The sequence below is a fragment of the Rissa tridactyla genome, chromosome 6 (genome assembly GCF_028500815.1).
Source record: "Rissa tridactyla isolate bRisTri1 chromosome 6, bRisTri1.patW.cur.20221130, whole genome shotgun sequence".
NCBI lineage: Eukaryota > Metazoa > Chordata > Aves > Charadriiformes > Laridae > Rissa > Rissa tridactyla.
The window spans coordinates 49,038,227-49,056,867 of record NC_071471.1 but is presented as its reverse complement, the minus strand read 5'-3'; the positions used below and the strand labels follow the sequence as shown (position 1 = coordinate 49,056,867).

The 18,641-nt window shown below is 42.4% G+C and overlaps 1 protein-coding gene across 2 annotated transcripts in view; it reads right to left on the bottom strand.

The window, feature by feature from the left end:
• DUSP29 (dual specificity phosphatase 29) overlaps positions 1-18,641 on the bottom strand; it is a 24,608-nt gene extending 5,967 nt beyond the window's left edge. For both annotated transcript variants that reach the window (XM_054204529.1, XM_054204530.1), the window contains exons 1-2: positions 18,516-18,641; positions 9,804-10,017 (exon numbers count right to left, since the gene is read on the bottom strand). In XM_054204529.1, the coding sequence (XP_054060504.1) occupies positions 9,804-9,988 (185 nt within the window). In that variant the 5' untranslated portion in view covers positions 9,989-10,017; positions 18,516-18,641. The remainder of the gene's footprint in view (positions 1-9,803; positions 10,018-18,515) is intronic.

Below are 18,641 nucleotides of genomic sequence, written 5' to 3'. Positions count from 1 at the left end.
ATCACTCCCAGGTCCTTGGAGCACCTTAAAAATGAACGTATTTTCCTGGCGCCTTTGTAATGTAGGCAATACTGGTTTCTATCCATCATGTACAACGTGTACAACAAGAAACTTGAGATACAGAAAGAAATAGAATGAATTATCTAAAGTCATAAAAGCAAATCAGTGGCAGAACTTGAAATAGGGCCCATGAATGCTGCTTTCCCCTTCTGTCCCATCAATTGATATTGCAGAACTAATAAAAGAGTCAGTACTAGGAGAGTAGTAAGATCATCTGGGATTCAAAAAGAAGCTCTTTATCCCTGAAAGAAGTTACAGAGTTTTTTCTCCATTTCTATTTAAAAAAAAATATTTTTAAAAAAAATCATCCTTCTGTGGTCACAACTCCCTATCAGGTTTCCTTTTACTGAATGTTTGATTAAACCAGAGGTCTAAAGCAGAAAGAACTAGATATGGAAATTGGGTAGTAGCCTTCAGTGGAAGCTGAAAGTCATATATTTAGCCCAATATTCTAATCTGTTCTTGTCCTTTCTTCACTTAGACAAGGGAAGTCAGAGAGGGGAGGAAATCCTAGATTTTCGTGTGCCCAATACCCACTCTTAAGTGCTTGCCAGCAGTCTGAAATTCCTCAAAAAGTGTAGTGTGTGGACAGATACGTAAAAACTCTTTTGTTCCATTACAGAAAGCTTTTAATTTTGAAAAGTTTTATTCTGGAAAAACTGTCAAGTTTTCATTAGTGCCTAGGAAGATGACTGAGCTTTTTGCAAAGAATTGCATAGGCTTTATTCTGTTAATGTATTTTCACACACTGCTGCCATAAATGAATTAGCGCATGAAGTGAAACAGCTTTTTTCAACCAAAAGTACCTCTCTCCATGAATGTTTCCTGAACATTTCAATGTGTAAATGCAGCTGCTGTCACACAGGACGTTGTGGTGGGCTACTTGTTGTGTTTCATAATTCTAGTGGTGACAGCTCAGAATAGCTTGAAGTTGACTCCACCTTCCCAGCCTCTTGTCAAAGTCAGAATCCCCCTTTGAGCAGTCAAGAACCTAGTCATTAGAGCATTTAACTGGGATATGGATACTGAAGGTCTCACCTATGCTCTTTCTGATTTAAATTAAGCTTGTGGTAATTGGCTGTTCTGAGTAGGCCATTCTTCCTGCAGAAATTCCTTTCTGGTCAGGAATGGTAATGTCTTGACCCTACTGGCATTTTTGCTATGAAATAATGTCATAAGTCACCTATGTGATGATTTAAAAAATAAATAAAACCTCCAGTTAGTGGGGTGATGCCTGCCTAGACTCAGGAGACTCTGGAGGACAGAGAAGCAGCCAGCATCATCTTGCTGCTAGTGCTGTGACTTGCCACCTTCACCTTGGGTTAAATAATGCCAGGGTTAAATACAAGTTCCTTTTGTATTTTTGTGGCAGCGATTGACCTAGAAGGATGTTTGTTTTTCTCCCTCTTTTTGGAAAACTTGTCCCTTAGGATTCTGTTCAGGTGGATATGCTCTGTACACTTTGCTAGCAAAGGCACTTCAGTTCTGGACTATAAGGATGGCCAGTACTTAAAAAGCAGATTAAATGTCCTGGCCAAAGAGTAAAGGTGCAGAGAATAACTACTTCTTTTGGTTTTGATGTGCTTGAGGTGAACTACAGATTCTGTTTTCAAATTAAGGCTTATTTTGTTTGCCTCCCTGATACTGGGATAGAGAAAATAAGTTTTCCATTCACCAGGCTTGGCCCAAAGCATGTATCCAACAAACCATGAAAGACTGATGGTTTCAGGTCAGAGATCTGTGCTCAACTAAACTCCTGCAAGTGGAGACCTACATGTGGAATAGCGTAACTACAACTGCAATGTAGTTAGGGTCAGAAGAAAAACAAGGTTTTTGATGGACGGTAGATACTGACAAACTTTGGGTTCTGCAAGCACTGCTCAGACTAATAAATAGCATGTGAATTAAATGATGAAGTTGTTCCGAGCAAGGACAGTGTCAAACAATAGGTCACATTGCAGTCACTAACATTTGACACTTACTTACATTCATCTGAAATCTAGTTTTCCTGTTTCTTTGATTAGATTCTCAGGAGATTGCCTTTTGACGCAGCGGGTGCATCGAATGCTTTTGTTTCTGATGGTCACACAGTTTTGTTCTATGTCTTAGGATCTCGTTTTTAAGTGCTCAGTGGCCCCAGTGTTTCAGTAGGTATTCAGAAAGAAGGAATACTGTCTTTCACTGACTGCATAAGCAGTCAGCTCAGTCTGGCCAAGCTCTTTGAGCTTCCACCTCCACCTCCCAATCTTCCCTGTAGCTGCATACTGTGAATTCGGGGCCCAGGATGGAATTAATCCTTCTCCTTCTTATTTAATCAATTAAAGGCAATGCAGTTAGGTGTTCATTTTGCATCACGATTTGCATTAGTGTTGTCTGGCCCTTGGCCTGTTGGAGTGTGAGAACGTGTGTGTTTTTACTCTGTTAGCTTATTGTGTTCCCCATGGCTTGGGCTGGAAAGGGAAAGAGAAGCAGCAATGGATCAACCTTGAATGCTGTTGCAAAAAGCCCATCGTAAATGCTCAGATGTAACTAATTCATCTTCTGTGAATATCTTACTTATAAAGTAAATTGTTAAATGTACCAAGGAAGTGCTTAGAGGGTTATCTGCTCCACTGGTTTTGGCACTGAAGAATTTGTACTGTTTTCCTCAATGCTTGGAATAGGCTGATTTTAAAATGTTATCTGATTTTTAATTACACTTGATGAGTAGACTGATTCAGCAGTTTTGGACTGTCCCTTGTGGACTGAATGTAACCTTGCCCAATATAATATTTTTCTTTATAATACGGATGCACATTTTAATCTTTCTACTGATGTTGCTAATCTGGAAAACTTCCATTAAATGAATGCTCAGTGTTGAGCACTCAGTTCTGTTAAGATCTCCACATTTTCACTGGAACAGATGCTCAGACTCTGCTGTGTGTAGGTGTTGTAGAACCTTTCAGGTGAACCGAGACCTAAAACATTTGCCCTGGCTAAGTGAAGCATGGTCAACGTAGGTCCTGTGGGTATGCGGCTGGTGCATCTGCAGGCTGAGCTATTGTGTGTAATCTGTAAAGAGGATGTTGGGTACCTTTCTTCCAGCAGATAACGTGGGCAGCATTATCTATGGAAAGCTTTTCATAAGGCTTCTAATACATAATATTTTGTAGAGATCTGAGGAAACAGTTATTGTGCAATACAAAATAGAGTTCACTGGACTGCAGGAGGTGCCTGCCTTGGGCTTTAAAATCTGCATCTTTTGAAGAAAGATGAAGTGACGATTACTCTTTTTCAAGAGAAGGAGTGCTTGGTTTCAAAATTGGTAAGGAGATAAGGAAGCACTTATGTGTTGTCTCCTTTCTTTCCATCCCCCCAGTCTTGCACTTGATAATTACGTTTTCATGAAAGATATGTCTGCTATTCTTTCAAAAACTTTCCGCGGTTTTTTTTCTTGTAAAACCTTTCCCCAAAAGCTAGGCAGACAGCCCAGGTGGACCACCAGCCCAGTTGTCGTACTGACCCGGGTTTGTCTGCTTTTTCACTCCAGTCAGCTGTCTTTTTACCTTGCCCGTTGATCATAAATACTATTGGACAGGGATGCCCTGTGCTGAGACTCTGACGCTGCTATAATATAGGCAGTTAAGCTTGAGGTCATGCTGGGTCTGCAGCACGTTGATTGCCCGTTGACAGAGAGCGGGAAACAGGCTGTTAACCCTCATATAGGGAGACCCATGTGCCTGTAAATGGAAATGTTACAGTGCCTCTTGATGTGGTTGCTTGGACTGGCTTTAGCCATCAGTGAACTCTGGCTTTGTGTGATGGACTGGCTTGCTTTCCAGCCTCAACTGAATCTGTAGTGTGGATGCTGTTGTGGAAGCATCCCTCATTATCTGTTTACTTTAATCAGAGCCTATTTTTTTTTTTTTGGTGTTTCATCATTCATGGTACTCCTGGTTATGTCCCAAGGGGGAATGCTTTTGGTCTTCCTTGAAGTTTTTACCATGCCTGAGGTATCAGTATTGTAGGTGAAAGGAAGGAATAAATCAAGCATAAATATCTGCAAATATCTGATCGGTTGAGGTGACTAATAGCATAGGATCATTCAGCGGTATATGAATCATATACCTTATTGGGGGATTTATAAGTCTATTTCTAATTCCGTTTCAGCTAGAAATGGCACAGATTTTTTTCCCTTGCAATTGGCTCACTACCAGAGTTTAATAGTTCCTGTTTCCCTCTTTGGGTGCTGCTCTTTCCTAATAAATTGCAACTAGTATTTCCATTTTTGTGATTATGGTTGAATTTTAAGTCACCATTGTAAAGAAGAGTTTGCTAAAAATGTCAGTGTAGGTGAAGCCATAAGCATTTCACTGCTCTTGCAATTGTTTTCATTTTGTATATCTCCACCATCTGTGCTATTAGCACTTGATTTCCTTTTACATAGTGCAACTGTGGTCTCCAGTGTCTGTCTTGAATGTGTTCCTATGCAGAGAAGGTGAAGTATGGCACTGGAAGATAACAGTGAAAATTTTGGTATAATTCAGTTTAGTAAGAGATGAACAGGGCAGATTGGTCCCACATAAAAACTCATCAGCTCTTCAGTTCAGAGCGCATAAACATATGCTAAAAGTTAAGCATACCCAGAAGTCCTTCCCTCTGTAGCAAAGCGTGTTAAGCAAAAGCTCAGCGCTTTGCTGAATCAGACCCTGCATTTACTGTAGGACAGATGGACTCATAAACATGTTTTTAAAGTTCTGAGGCAAGGGGGAGTACTTTGATATGGGAATGCCACCTAAATGGTGAAAATACAACATAAAATCACTTTCGCATAGGGATATATTGATAATAACAGACTACCACCAAGAAGAACTGACCCAAACAAAATTGTCTTCCATTTTCAGATGCTTCCCAAAAGATTATTTATGTCTCTTAGGTTGTGCAAGGGCAAGTAAAAGGCTTGTCCAAGACTATGCCTGCTGTCAATTTTAAAGCTGAGATTCGTAGGACTAAAAGCAAGTGCTGCAGCAAACTCTGCCTTCTGGAAGCAACGATGTAAGTAGTTACAACGTGAAAGAAAATCCTTCCTTTCAAGTTGCCATCTCCAGTGTACCAAATCCCTTCTCTCTCTTTTCAAAAATACTGTCATAACAAGCTTTAGTCCCAGCTGCTTTCATCAGGAAGATGCCCAAACCAATGGAGTTGCAAGAGAGGGGAAAAACAACCTGGAGGCACTGCAGCCTGCATCTCCACATCAAGTATATAAAAAGCAGCTAACAAAGGGAAGAGAAGGCGGCTCATGAAAACCCAAGCGCATCTAAAGGAGAAGTGAAGCAATGTTCTGAAACACCTTGTGGGAGTGTGGGCAGAGCAGCTCCTGCCACAGGTAAGTCAGCACCTTATAGCTGGTACTGGTCAACCAGAAGACTGGTGTGCTTATAAGCTCTAAGTAGAGCCAAGTCTCTTAAGCTTCATGTGAAGGTTGAGCAATGCAAACATCTTTCGGTATAGACTATTAAAGCCCACAGCTCGATGTGACCCAGATTGACAAAACACAAGGAAATCTGAGGCAACATGTTACTAGAAGAGGAATCATCTCAAACTTTTCCATTTTCTTAAATGCTGAAGGAAAGCTTGATGCAGGATGATAATTTACCAGATGGTCAGTGTCAGAAAGAAGCTTCCTGAATATAGGCAATACTGACACTTTCTTAAGAAAATCTGGCAGTTCTCCATCCTGAGGAGAGATGTTGAGAATTTCCAATAATATTGACCCAATTTCCTTTGGTAACTCCAGCACTGGGGGAATCTAAAGATAGTGTTGCATTGTATCCCCTTTTCCTTCTGAGGTGCTGCTCCATTTCTGTGGATACCTTCTGCTCAGTGTGAATTAGAAGAATTTTTAGGTACCACTGAAAATACTGAACAGGATCTTCATAATATGTGGTAGAAATAGATTTAATGGTCCATTATTTTTTTTCCAGACCAAAATGGTGACTGTTGTTTTGTAAGTGATCCAACCTAGATACAGGAAATACCTCTCTGCTTTCTATACAGCAAAGGCATTAAACACGTGATGTAGTCTCTCAGTTCCTGGTTTTTACTTCAGTCACTCACCAAGTGTTAGAAATCACCTATAGTCAGAGGTGTTGTGTGGGGAAGCGTTACTTGTCTTAGAAACCATTGCTGCTTTGAGGTTTATGGTCCAGTGTTACAGATCTGATTTTCTGGATTGTTAAACTGCTGTTACAATTGGCAGATTCTCATACTCACAGAGTTGAAACTATATCCTCAAGAGTGTTGTTATAATCTAAATCTGCATACACTCCTATTTTTGTATGATTAATACTGATGTAGATCCTAGGAGTTCATAAAGCTAAACAGTGGGAGGTAAGTATTTGCTACCCTGAGTGAGTCCCATCTCTTTTCTTCCAGATCAGTGTAAATTGTCTCTGTACTTGGAAAAAGCTGTACTGTAATGTTTTTCTGCAGAAAGGGGAGAGAATGAATTTTAGTTAAGCATATATTTAAAGTTTAGTTATGTGTTTTAATTATCATACACTCCAATCTGTAGGTTTGAGTTACTCGTGTGTCTTCTTGAAGCTTACCTGTGTTAGTTCTCGAGACCATGAGCCCTGTGGCTCTACTGGGACAAACACAGACCATAGCTTTCTTGAAGTGCAAGCTCAGTTCAGCTGCATATCCACAAAATTTTTCTTTTTAATCTGTAAGGAATTAGACTCCAGAATACTTCTTTTCCTCTGGGAGTAGTCTGAGAACACAGAAACACCTGAAATTGTGATCAGGCCTTAAATCCTAATGAGAGCTAGAGGACAGTTAAGAGGAAAACAAAATCTCGGGAGGCCTTTGTCTTCAGCTAAAATATTCTTTGAGATTCAGAAATGTGCAACCATGAACATCATTTCAGGTAATCAGGTGGTCGCTGAAGAGCTAGAAGAAGAAAACTACAAGCTGCATAACTGGCAGAGGTTTTCCATGTGACTGCACTGAACCAAGCAGGCTTGGGATTAGCCAGTAAGACTGCCCGTGCAAGTAACCTGGTGACCCGCGAAAAAAAGGAGCAAGACAAAGCTGCTTTCTGTCCCTTTAGAAGGCTTCTGGATGTGAGGAGGATACATGCAGGCCCTAATCCTGGTAGCAGATGCATCAAAATCTTGGCAAAGCATGTTTTATTCCTATCACTGGTCTGTCTCCTGCAAGTTCCAGTGTCTGGTCTTTAAAAGTCCTTGGAACTTGCTGGAGGAAAATTTCAATTGGAGCTGAACACAGCATGTTATATTTTGAGGCTTTGATTATTCTGGGCCTGACAGGCTCATGGAGATTTCATTGCCTCTGGGCAACATCTGCAGCAAAGCCTTGTAACAAAAGGATTGAGTGGCCTCACAGGGCTCCTTGATAGCCTGTATTGCATTAGAAGGAAGATGTGGTTACGTAGTCAGGGTAATTAATTAGCATTTCCATAAGCAGTCACAAGTCCTGTTAACCTTGTAAATGCAGGAGGCAGGAATGAAGCACAGATGTGAAGGCTCTGAAGATAAACTCTGCATGTGTGTGTTCACTTGATTTTGTTGATGAGCTCCACTAAATTCTTTCAAGATCAACCTTAATTTAGCATGGCTAAGGATGCAAATACACCCAACATCTGTTCATGTCTCCATGGCAGCTCTTTGGCGACCAGTGCTACAGCAAGATCTTAAAATAAAACAATACAAAACCCCCTGCCACACTGAAGGGGGAAACTGTTGGTCAGAAGTAAGATGTGGAGTTGGCCGAGGAAAAATATAGAGGTCCCTGGACTTTGCCTGCTTCAAATCAAGTTTTAGTTCTGGTGATGAAAGCTGCATCTTGACTGCAGGCTGGTTCTCATCTCAGATTTTCTGCTACTGGGTGTCAAGTTTGCCCTTACCTGGCTGACAGCAGTCGTCGTCTTTCAGGGAGCCCCATTTTCTGGAGAAGTTTTACTTTTGTTCACCCCCACCTAGTACTCACTTATTTTTCCTTCTCTATTGGCTTTCTGATTCTTTTGTCCCAGTGCTGTGCAGGACTTGTTTCTCCTTGAAGCACTGTTCCCTTTCTTCCTGACTTAAGACTGATCTCCTGCAGAAATATATTGCCCAGTGTAAGTGGGTGTAGCTCCAAGTACCTCTCAAGAAGCTGCTTTTTCTGTTCCTCTGGTTAGTTTGTGCTAAGTGCAGGAGTGAATTGTGTTCAGAGTCATGCCTCCTCACAATTATTAAATTACAAGGTGTAACAATCCACTGCTTCAGGAATGATTACAGGAAAGAGCCAGTGGCTGGTGTCCTGGGCTTAGAGGCTGACTCTCCAAAGACCTACTGTCTTATCAGGTCCCTTTACTCAGAGGGCAGCTTTATCACAGAGATAAGAGGGAAATTATTCTCATGGCTTTGTTCAGAATAATTCTGCTGGTGTTTTTGAACAAGGATGTAGGAAAAAAATGCCAGAAGAGGCTGTTCCTTACCCTGAACTTTGAGTTGAAAATAGCTAAGAAGAGGGGCAGGGTAGGATGGGAAGAGGACAACTCAACTCCCTTTTCCTTTGTTCCTGAGTCAGTTGGCCAGGCTCTTCCCGTGGCTTAAAATATTATATTTTTTTTTTCCTGTCTCTAAAATTGGGAGCCTCAGTTTGGTTAAAGCCCAGAGCTCTTGTGTGTCTTTCTGTTGCCTCTGGCGCCAGAGAAGTGATTGGTCGATGATATTAGGAGTCTTGTAACTTTGAAAGCTGTATATCTTTCCTCTTTTATAAGCTGGCAACAGATGAATTTTAGGACCTTTTAAAAAAATTATTGAGAACTTTGGAGCCAGTGGGGCTCCTGCTTGTGCCTTACAGTGATCATGTAAAATAAATGTCATGTTAGCACAGGGTGTAGAGGAAAATGGGAAAGGGACCAATAATGCCTAAGGGGTAAGAAAAGCTCTCTTGCTCTGCTCATGGGTTGGGCTGGGGGATTTTCTGATGGCACGTCTCCCTGCTGCAGCAGTCATCTCTGCTTGTCAGAATATGCTGTTTCTAGCTTAGTCCTGTGCTCAGCAGAGCTAAGTCTGTTTTGTGGGTTTGGTTTTTTTCCAAATCACACTTGGTCTGATCAGTGAGACACATCTCTGCAGCTTTGCCTTCCACAGGGTTCTGTTTGTTTTAATCTCTTGAGCAATTTGGAAATGCGGAATACGTGTACACAAGCACAGGCTTGGAAATGCAGAAATACCACTGCGGGTTGAGCTGTCTCTTCAGTCACTTTTCAAGAATTACATTTTAGGCTTGAACCAACCTAAGCTGTGGTCCAACACATCTAGGCGATGCCCTTCTGTCAGTGTAACCGTGGCAGGACTGTCACTCAGAGATAAATGACAAATTACTCCTTGAAATAAGACATTTAAAAATAGATCGTGACTAGCTTCAACCTCCGCAGCCTGCACTGGTGCCACAACTGCTCCTGTTACTCAGTCTTTAACAGTAGACTCCGCCACACAGCAACCAACGCTGTGTGCCCGTATCTGTAAGGGCCATGCCAGACTCCGATTGCTCTGTGGAACTCTGGCATCTGTCAGTAGCTCATCAAATCACAGCATCATCGCTAAATACTAATGAACGGGTAGGAGGAGGAAAGAAACACCTTGCTCTGATGGTGAGCTGTACTTAGTACAGCTTAGTCATCTCCTGTGTAGAAGAGATGTACTATGTGCACTTACAGATCTGCTATGTGGAGAGGTACTACGTAGACTTACTCATCTCCGATGTAGAGGTTGGGCCAGACTTCGTTGACATGAGTGTACTTCGGGCATCCTTTCCAGAAGAGTCGCTCCAATTCAAATGCACCTGGGGTGCAGTATTCCTCATCAGGATCTACTTTGATTGCTGTGTATGCATTTTTCTTCCCAGTGTTCAAACCTGCTGATGACATCTTGTCCATGGAGTAGCGTGCTCAGGATGTGCCAGCAACTGGAATGCAACCCAAACAGAACGTTAAGAACAAAGCAAGCGAGTTCTGCTCTGTTTGTGGGACGCTGGGAGCAGCACTGGCCACCTGTGGTTGGGCTGGGCATGGTTCAAGATGGATGTACCTGCTTGGTGTCTTGAACAGACTTGCACCTGGATTTCTGCCTCCCCTGAGCTAGGCAGGGGATACTTGGTTGGACAAGCTCACCAGCAATGGGAGCAAAAGCCAAAGGTTTGTGATCATTGAAGTTCACTGAGAATTTGTTTCCTGGAAAATCCACTGGGAATCCACCAAACAGGTCTAGCAGCCAGATCCAAGGGATCTAGAACAGCTAGGGCAACTGAGGGAGGAAGTTTAAGATGTTTCTTTATCGTTAATTGTGAGTCTCCTAAAGGCTTCTCCTTTACATGATTTTCAGCAATGCAGGGGGATTAAATGTGTCTATGAAGGTGAATCGTAGGTGTACATGTTACACTTTTTCAAGACCTTAATGCAGACCTGCACAGTGAACCTGTAGGCTTTTTGCAGGAATGAGAGTTTGCCTTTTTGCAGCACCACTGACTGATTGACAAAGTATTTTTCAGCCAGGATGGGCTCAAGGACTTCCTCCTAGACGCATACATGCCAAGTGGGTAGGAAGAAGCACTAATGAACATATAGAAGGGAGTAATGGAGTGATGTTATCCTGTAGCTAAAATCAGAGTATTGTTAATGTTGCCAAAACCAACACCCTTTGCCTGGCTGTGCTGTCAAAGCTGTGTTGCTCAGAACTGACAACCTTGATGTCTCATGTGTTTGAGCTATCGGCTAGTATTGAATCCTTTGGCGTCAGCTTTACACTTCTCTTGAAGCTCCAGATTCTCTCCTGCTTGCTGTGATTTCCTCAGCTGCTATCCTGATTTAGACTCTCCCCTGTGTAGTTTGCCTCCTTCGGCTGTGGAGCAACAGTGGGAGCTCAGAGGGCAGCCTGGAGTTTTTGCAAAGCTGGTGAGTGAAGTTAAAGGCCAGAGACTAACTTGAGTCTTGACACCTCCCCTATCCATGCTTTTACGAAGTCACTGCCTTAGTACACGGCAGGTAACTATCGGTTTGCAAGAATATCCTTGTCTGTTGGACAGGTGGGTTTTTTGTATCCATGTTTAGCTTTCCTAATCCCCTGCAGCTGAAGTATCTCGGGTATAAGCCCAGTGAAATACGTGTCATACAGAAACCTTTGCACTAGCAGCAAACCTACCAGCAGCTCCAGGTGCAGTAGAGCTGCAAGAGGGCAATGCTGTGCTCCTTAGCTCAGGTGTGGCACTGCATTATCCTGCGGTATCCTCACACATACAGAGTTGGGTGTGTTTAGGTCAAGGGTTTTTCAGGTTTGTTTTTTTTATTTTGTTTTTTTGATTACTTGAAAATTTTGCAGGGGGAGAGTTAAGGTATAGTACATCCATGTATTCTCAGTAAAGGAGAAGAAGAAGAAACAAGGGAAGTGATTGACAAGTGATACAGGTGTACATGAGGTGAGAGCTTTTCAGTCCAAATTAACAGTGCTGGAAACTTTGCTGACTACCAGAGAAATACTCATGTCAAAGATCCAGGGCACAATGTCAGAGAAAAATTATTGTGAGGGACATGGGTGTCGTAAAGTCTCCTTTGGTTTTCTTCTATGGATTTGCACATTTCTGAAGGCAAAGCGCATTTTGTTCTGCAGGTTGTCAGCAGGAAGTTAAACTGCTCCTGCAGCTGATCTTTATGCTACAGCAAACCTCTAGGAACTAGAATTTGGAGCTGGCTACATGCCTGACCTCCTGTTTACCCTGTTGCCAGTTGTCTTAACCATCTTCTTCTCTTGTCCTCTGAAACAAGTTTCATTTTTTCCATGTTGCCAGCTGTGTGCTGCAGACTTCCTTGTCTGTTCCATCTCCCTGTTGGGTCTGTCTTGTTTCTCCTGCTGGACTGCCTGATGTTGCAGGGCAGCGGTTGCTCCTGTCTCTTGTCCCCTTGAAGGGAGAAGTTGAACCTTGCAGTTTTGTAGGAGGCTCATAACAAGAGGAGGTGGAGTTGGGCTTAATCTTATGAACTGTGCGAGTACAGCCTGCCAAAAATCCACCTTTCTTTCAGGCAACAAATCCTGTAGTGGCTCCCCCAAATTTTTTTCTGTTGGCCGCTGGTGACGTTTGTGTCCTTTTAATTACAGAAATCTGGCTAGTGCCTTCGTGCAGCTGTTGTTGAGCTCTCCTGCAAGCAGGATGGCCATTTTTCACTGACATCCCGTGTACCCATGGGGTTTTTTCCCTCAGTTTGGGCTCTTTTGTGCCTGTCATGTTCTGTTTCTCCATAAAACTTGAAAAAGCAAAATGATTCCTGTTTACCTACTCCAAAGCGAGGCAAGATTATGGAGTTGTTTTTTGTTTGGCATGCGTACACCTTTGTTCAAGAATTGGCTTGCTTTCACTGGCAAGGGGATCTATCTTTCAGCCAAGCTTCCTAAAACATGATGATGATGTTTAGCTAAGTGGTCCTCTGCTGAGGTTTGTGAAGGGCTCTGAGAATTCCAGCTTCTAGCAAATTTACCTTGTTGCTCGGTCTTGCGTGCCTCTGAGTAGCACCAACTCCCATCTCTGTGCCCCCAGTAGCCGTTCCCCGGGAGACCCTTTTTCCTTCCCATGCTAGAATTATGCTAATTCTACATGCAGACTCAACACTGTAGATAATGTTAGACTGTCAGAGATACAAATCTAACACAGTCTGACTTTGGGAGAGAATAGACTGTTATCTAGAACTTGGTAAGAACTGCTGTTTGTCTAGTAAGGAATTAACTGAACCGAGAGCCCGTTGCCTTGATGCTGAAGGACTGACTGTGCTTTTATTAACAGCTCCATAACATGGGAGGGAAGGAAATGAGGGGGAGAAGAGAAAGCAATGTAATCAGTAATCGTGCTCAGTGGCCACAGCTCATTGATTTGTTACACCAATAGTCCTGCTTGTAGACTGCAGACCTCAAAACAGGGCAATTACATCTGCAAATGATCGTTTGTGGTACTGTAACACCGTCTCAGTTTGAAGCTTGGTTAGCACTCTGAAAGTTAGACCTCTGCTGAGAAATACTTGTTTTTGTCTGTCCTGGGAAGCCATATGCTCCCCGAACTTTCAAGTAAGCTGTTCTTTTATGCCTTGCCAATGTTATCTGCTGCAGGGATTTTTTTAAATTGAATTAGAGCACAGGAAAGCATCAGTTGAAATTCTTCTAATAAAATATGTATTTCAGATTTGACTCTAGACTAAGTAAGAAGTAACAGAGTTTAACTAGGAGGAGGGGGAAGCAGGGGGAAAGAGCTGGTTTGCTACTTGAGCTCTGGAATCAATTGCCATGAAGCATTTGGTTGAGGGGAAAAGGACGGAAAGGCTTGTGTCTTTCCAGGAACCAAAGATGTCTAACATCATCTTGTACTGACTGCTCTGCATACACTAAACGGAGCTGAGGGAAGACTGTTCCCTACGCCTGCCCTCTTAAATTAAAAGAAGAGTGGACTGGAATATATTCTTTTGGGGTGGTTGTTCTTAACGCTGTTGTGGATATAAAGGATGACTGTTTGTCTATATAAGGATGACTGTCTAGCACAAGCCCAAGCAGGGAAAGCTCAGATTTCTTTTGCAGACCTCTGGGGAGGGGAGACCGTCCCTTGCAGGGTGTTCACCCGGTGCAGTTGGATGGCAGGCAGATTGCAGGGATACCCCTGCACGGGCTCATCGGAGCAGTCTCCCACCCCTTGCGGAGCTTCGTTTGGGCTAAAATGCTTTGTCTTATAAACTAAGAAGTGCAGGCTGAATAACGTACCAGCGGAGCTTTCCTGTACCAGCTCGGCAGTCACTTCATGGCACTGCACTGTGCTGGGAACACACAATCTTGGATGTAAAAGCTCCCTGGAGTAGGCACGATCCTCATGCCCTTTGCATAAGGGACTCCGCACCCTGCTTGCTCCTGGAAGTGCTGCTCCAGCACAGGACAGCCTTTCTAATCCATGGGGGAGGGATGGGAGGAGAGTCAGATGGGGAAACTGTCCCAGAGAGGTTCTCCTTGGCAGGAAGGTTTGAGCCCTGCACTGGGGCCAGCAGTTCCCTTCCAGCGAGGCAGGGCGATCTGCGGCTTGTCCCACCCTTCCCCTGTGCCCAAGCCTTGGCTCCTTCTGCTCCCTGCTGCGCTGTGCCGAGGCCGGGGCTGGTCGGCAGCCCAGCGCCGGGTCCAGCTCAGTGGGACTGGGGTGCGATGCTCGAGCCTGTGCGATTTCATCTGCCGAGCCTGACATCCTGCGGGTTCTGCTTCTCAATCCAGCCTGTGACTATAACGCTGAGCTGCCAGTGCTCACCAATTATGCTGTCATGGACTTAAGTGTATTATCGGAACAAGGATGATAAAAATTCAGTCATCTGCATTTTTATACCCTAATCTTTCTCTTAATAAATAAGACCAAAGTGCATGTTATCTAATGAATTTTATTTGTTAATCACTTGGATGGCTGGAGTATTTCTCCCCCTTGGGTTATATGTATATAAATGAAAATATTGTTAGTGATTTCACAAAATGGTAATTCAGAATAATGGAGAGTTAATCCTCTTTTCATTAGCGAGCCACTTCAGGACATACACTGTGGCAAATTACACTGCATTTTAAGTCGTTCTCAAGTGCTGTGCGCTAGAAAAAAAAAACATTAAACTACTTTTGCATTGATAGAAGTAATTGTGTGGCTAATTTGGATAAGCAGCATGCATTAGGCAGAGCAAAGGAATCTCTTCTTTATGTTCACTATCCACTCTACAGCTGCCAAATGGAATTGCTTATAGAGCTCTTTAGCTTTTTTATTTTATTTTTAACAAAACGGGGAGAAAGAAAGTGCAAGGGGAAAAAAAAAAAAAAGGGAAATCTGCCAGTCTGTCTGCTTTTAATTCAGAGAGGGAACACAGTCTAGTGGCTGTAGCAGTAATATGGCAGTGAAAGATTTCCTTTCTACACCTTGTTCTGAGTCCCTTGAACTACTCAAATTAAGCCAAAACTTCCAGGAAAGCTCTGGGAAGTCACAGATCATAGTGGCCTATTTTTCAAATTTGTTCAACTGGAGGGATGTGCCTCCTCTGCCCCAAAATTTGTAGGGGGTTAGCTAATGCTTTTGGAAACATCAGTCATGAGCTGTACAGTTTGGTAATCTCACAGATAGGGGGAAAAAACTGAAGTTCGTATCTAGAGGTGAATGTCAGAGCTTTGGTAGTGGACATTTCTAATGCTGGTTTTCCAGATGTGGTGGAAGTTTCTGAGTACTTTGAGACTGAAAGCTATAAGTCATTATCTACATAACAAAATACCATGCTGCATAATATTTTTGGCTGAATGTGCTGTGCAAGCCTTAGTGCTGTGTATAAAAAGGCAAACAATTTGGCAAGATTTATGCCTGGGAGTTAAGATCCAAGTCAGCTGTAGAGATTTTGGTGGGTTTTTTTTAAAAAAAAAAAAAAAAAAAAGAAATGGCAAGCAGACATGCAAAGACAAGGATTGCATTTGCCTTTGTCCTTCGTGAGGGCCTGTGTACCCTCTCCCCTTCTTTTCTGTCCCCCTCACTGACCCAGGGGGTTCCTCTATCACCGCTGTTGTCACAAGCGTGTGTACTCTGCCTGCCAATTTGTAGCTGGTTTTGTGTGCCTGGAGCTACAAATCCCCAGTAAGGTCAGAGCCCAGTGGTGTTGATACAAACAAGCAATGAGAGAGCCTAAACAAATAAAAGGTGGGATGAAAAATGGAGACAGAAGACAACTTTCCTCGCTTTTTCCTTCAGAAGGAATGCTGTAATCCTGTTAGCTGTTCTGTCCTGCCTGACATAGGGCACAGTGCTTCCTTGCCTTAATGCCCACTTCAGTCCATATTTATATAGCAGAATAGTTGAAATTCTTTACCACCCATGTTTCCTGCTCTTGGGAGCTCTCCCAGCCCATATGACATAAATCACCTGTGCTACTGGGGCTGTTGATGCTGGCTTTATTAAATTTAATTTGGTGTGCACAAGCGGACCAGCCTCTGGTTTGTACTCCGAGTTGTCTAAAAGCTATTTCTCCCTGAAAATACCAAGCAATCACAAATTCTTCTGGTTTAGCTGGGAATTGAAGGCTTTCAGCATCCAGCAAACACTTAAGTATATAAACTATTTGTAAATGCGGAGGCAGATTTTAATCTTATTCCTGTTTTGATGCTTTCAGAGTTTGCTTCCTCTTTCCTCGTGACAGCTCTGAGAAGGGAGTGGAGGTGTGATATCTTAAGGTTTTGGGTTGGTTTTTTTTTTTTCCAAGATGCCAATGCGGGGGAAGAAAATAACCAAGGCAGGCTATCTATCTGTCAGCTCTGGGCTGGGCCTTCATGAGAAGTCTACAGAAGTAGTGATGTTCCCAGTAGACCTTATGCCCACACCAGTGCAGTAGGAGATAACCACGGTGCCCTTGAAATTAGTCAGTGGTTTGACCCTCAAGCCTGGGGACTGAATTTATCTACTGCCATGAACACTAAATTTGAAAGAACAATAATGAAGGGGGGAAAAAAACCCCTGTAATTATGATTAAGAAATCATTTTTGTTCATGAAATGCCTGCTATTGAGAAATTATTCCCATTTTCTTTTCTGATGCTGTATGGAGAGCTGACTTATTTGAATGTTTTTATTTATTGGGTAGAATTAAACACCACTGAAATCAGAGCACATCTTCCAGGAGGTCCAAACCTGAGACCTCCTTGGCTTCCAGACATCTGCAAAAATAATGCTTTTATTTTTATTTACTTACTTCTTTCAGTTTAATAACTACCGTAGATCAGACCTTCGTGGAGAAACAGTATCTGTAACGAGGGTTTACAAGAGGGAAGTACCTGAGAGAAGGAAAGGATGGAGAATACCAGTTCTCCCACGCTTCCAAAAAAAATGCGCAAGAGGCTTGAATCCAGTTTACTAACCTGTTGCCGGGGAAGCACTCTCTCTCGGTGCTGAAGGCAGACAAAAATCGGCTCTAATGACTGAGCAAGTTGAGCAAGTCCCTGAATTCTTAAGAAATGTTTTGTTCTTCTATTTACAGCCAGCATGCCAGGTACATACCTGCCTTCGGGGTGAAAAAGTACTTACCCTTTTTGAGTATGACTAAGCGGAGGGCTGATTTTATAAACTGGAAAGTTCTCCTTGCAGAAGCCAATGCACATGCTGTCTGGAGTGCAGTGTTTGCACTTGGGAGGAGGGTAAACAGTGCTTTGGTTTCTAAGCCTTTCATGACTCGCAGTACATCAGTTGAGCCTGGGAGCTGGTTAGCTGCAGTAACGAAAGCTTGCTTTGTCGGGTGATTTAACCAAATTAATTCAAAATGGTGTTCCCTGATATGCCATCCCTGTGACACTTTGCTCAGACTCCAAACGCTGGCAATAGCCATGAAGACCCGTATGCCTCCTTCTGTAACCTGGCGCTTGCTGCGCCCCAGGGTGCTGCAAAGGCTCCTTGGGTGGTTTTGTTCCCTAACACTAGACCAGAAAAATTAATTTTGTGCAAATACTTCTTGGGAGGGAGGAGGAGTAAGTCCTTCAAAAAAATCTTTCTTTAAAAGACCCATAAAAGAATTAAGTAAAGTGTTGTACACCCAAAACTGGAGATCCCTGGTCTACCTGCAGTACACTTAAGTGAAGAATAACACCACCCTGAGTTCCTTATTCCTGTCCTAGTCTTCACCAAAAACTGTCATTTACTTCTGTTCCTTTATTTTACCTCTGCATTCTCATGCTTGAAACATTCAGGGACTGTGAAATAGTTCATCCAATACATTTGCCTTTAAACAGTTTAAAACCAGAAGAATCATAGCCTCCGTGCAATTATTTCCCAGACCCTCCTGCTGTGAATATTCAAAACTAACCAGCTATTTCAATGAATTTCTAAGCCACTGATGACTTTTTAAAAACTTATTTTTGCCCTCATTCTTTATTGTTGACTGAACTGGTAAATTTAAAACAGACTAAGCTGAGATTTCATTAAATATTATGAGAGTGCCCAAAGAAACTTAAAAGACAGCGTCATCTGAGGGAATTGTAATTCAATTGGAAAAGTTAGATTTGACTGGAGGGTGGAGCAATTATTGAAGAATAAGCAAAATATTCTGGGACAGATGTCACAAAAGGTTGAAAAAATAAATTTTTTTTCCCTAAATTTCAATTTTAAAATTACCTCTAAGATAAATACAGTTTTGGCACCTAACTTCCTATTTTATAAAGTAATTTCTGTAGTATGACCAATTTAAAAAAAAATAATTATAAATTATACTTTCAAAACATCTTTGACTCTGCAATAGTTTTACGCTTTTTTTTTTTCTTTTCTCTGCAACAGGTTTATGAAATTATCAGTTACCTTAGAAAGTTTATCAGCTCTCCCTGGTTTACTAAACTGGGTTATAAAATGAAGCAAAGGAGCACAAGAAGTACAGCAGAAAATGTATATTGCTTAGTCTTACCTGTAAGCTTAGGTGCTGCTCTAGGTAGCTGGGTCCTGTGAAGTGAGGCAGAACCGACAAAAGAAATCTTACCAACTTCGCAACTAGAGTCTATTTTTAGAGGAAGATTTGCTGACTCTGACCTTG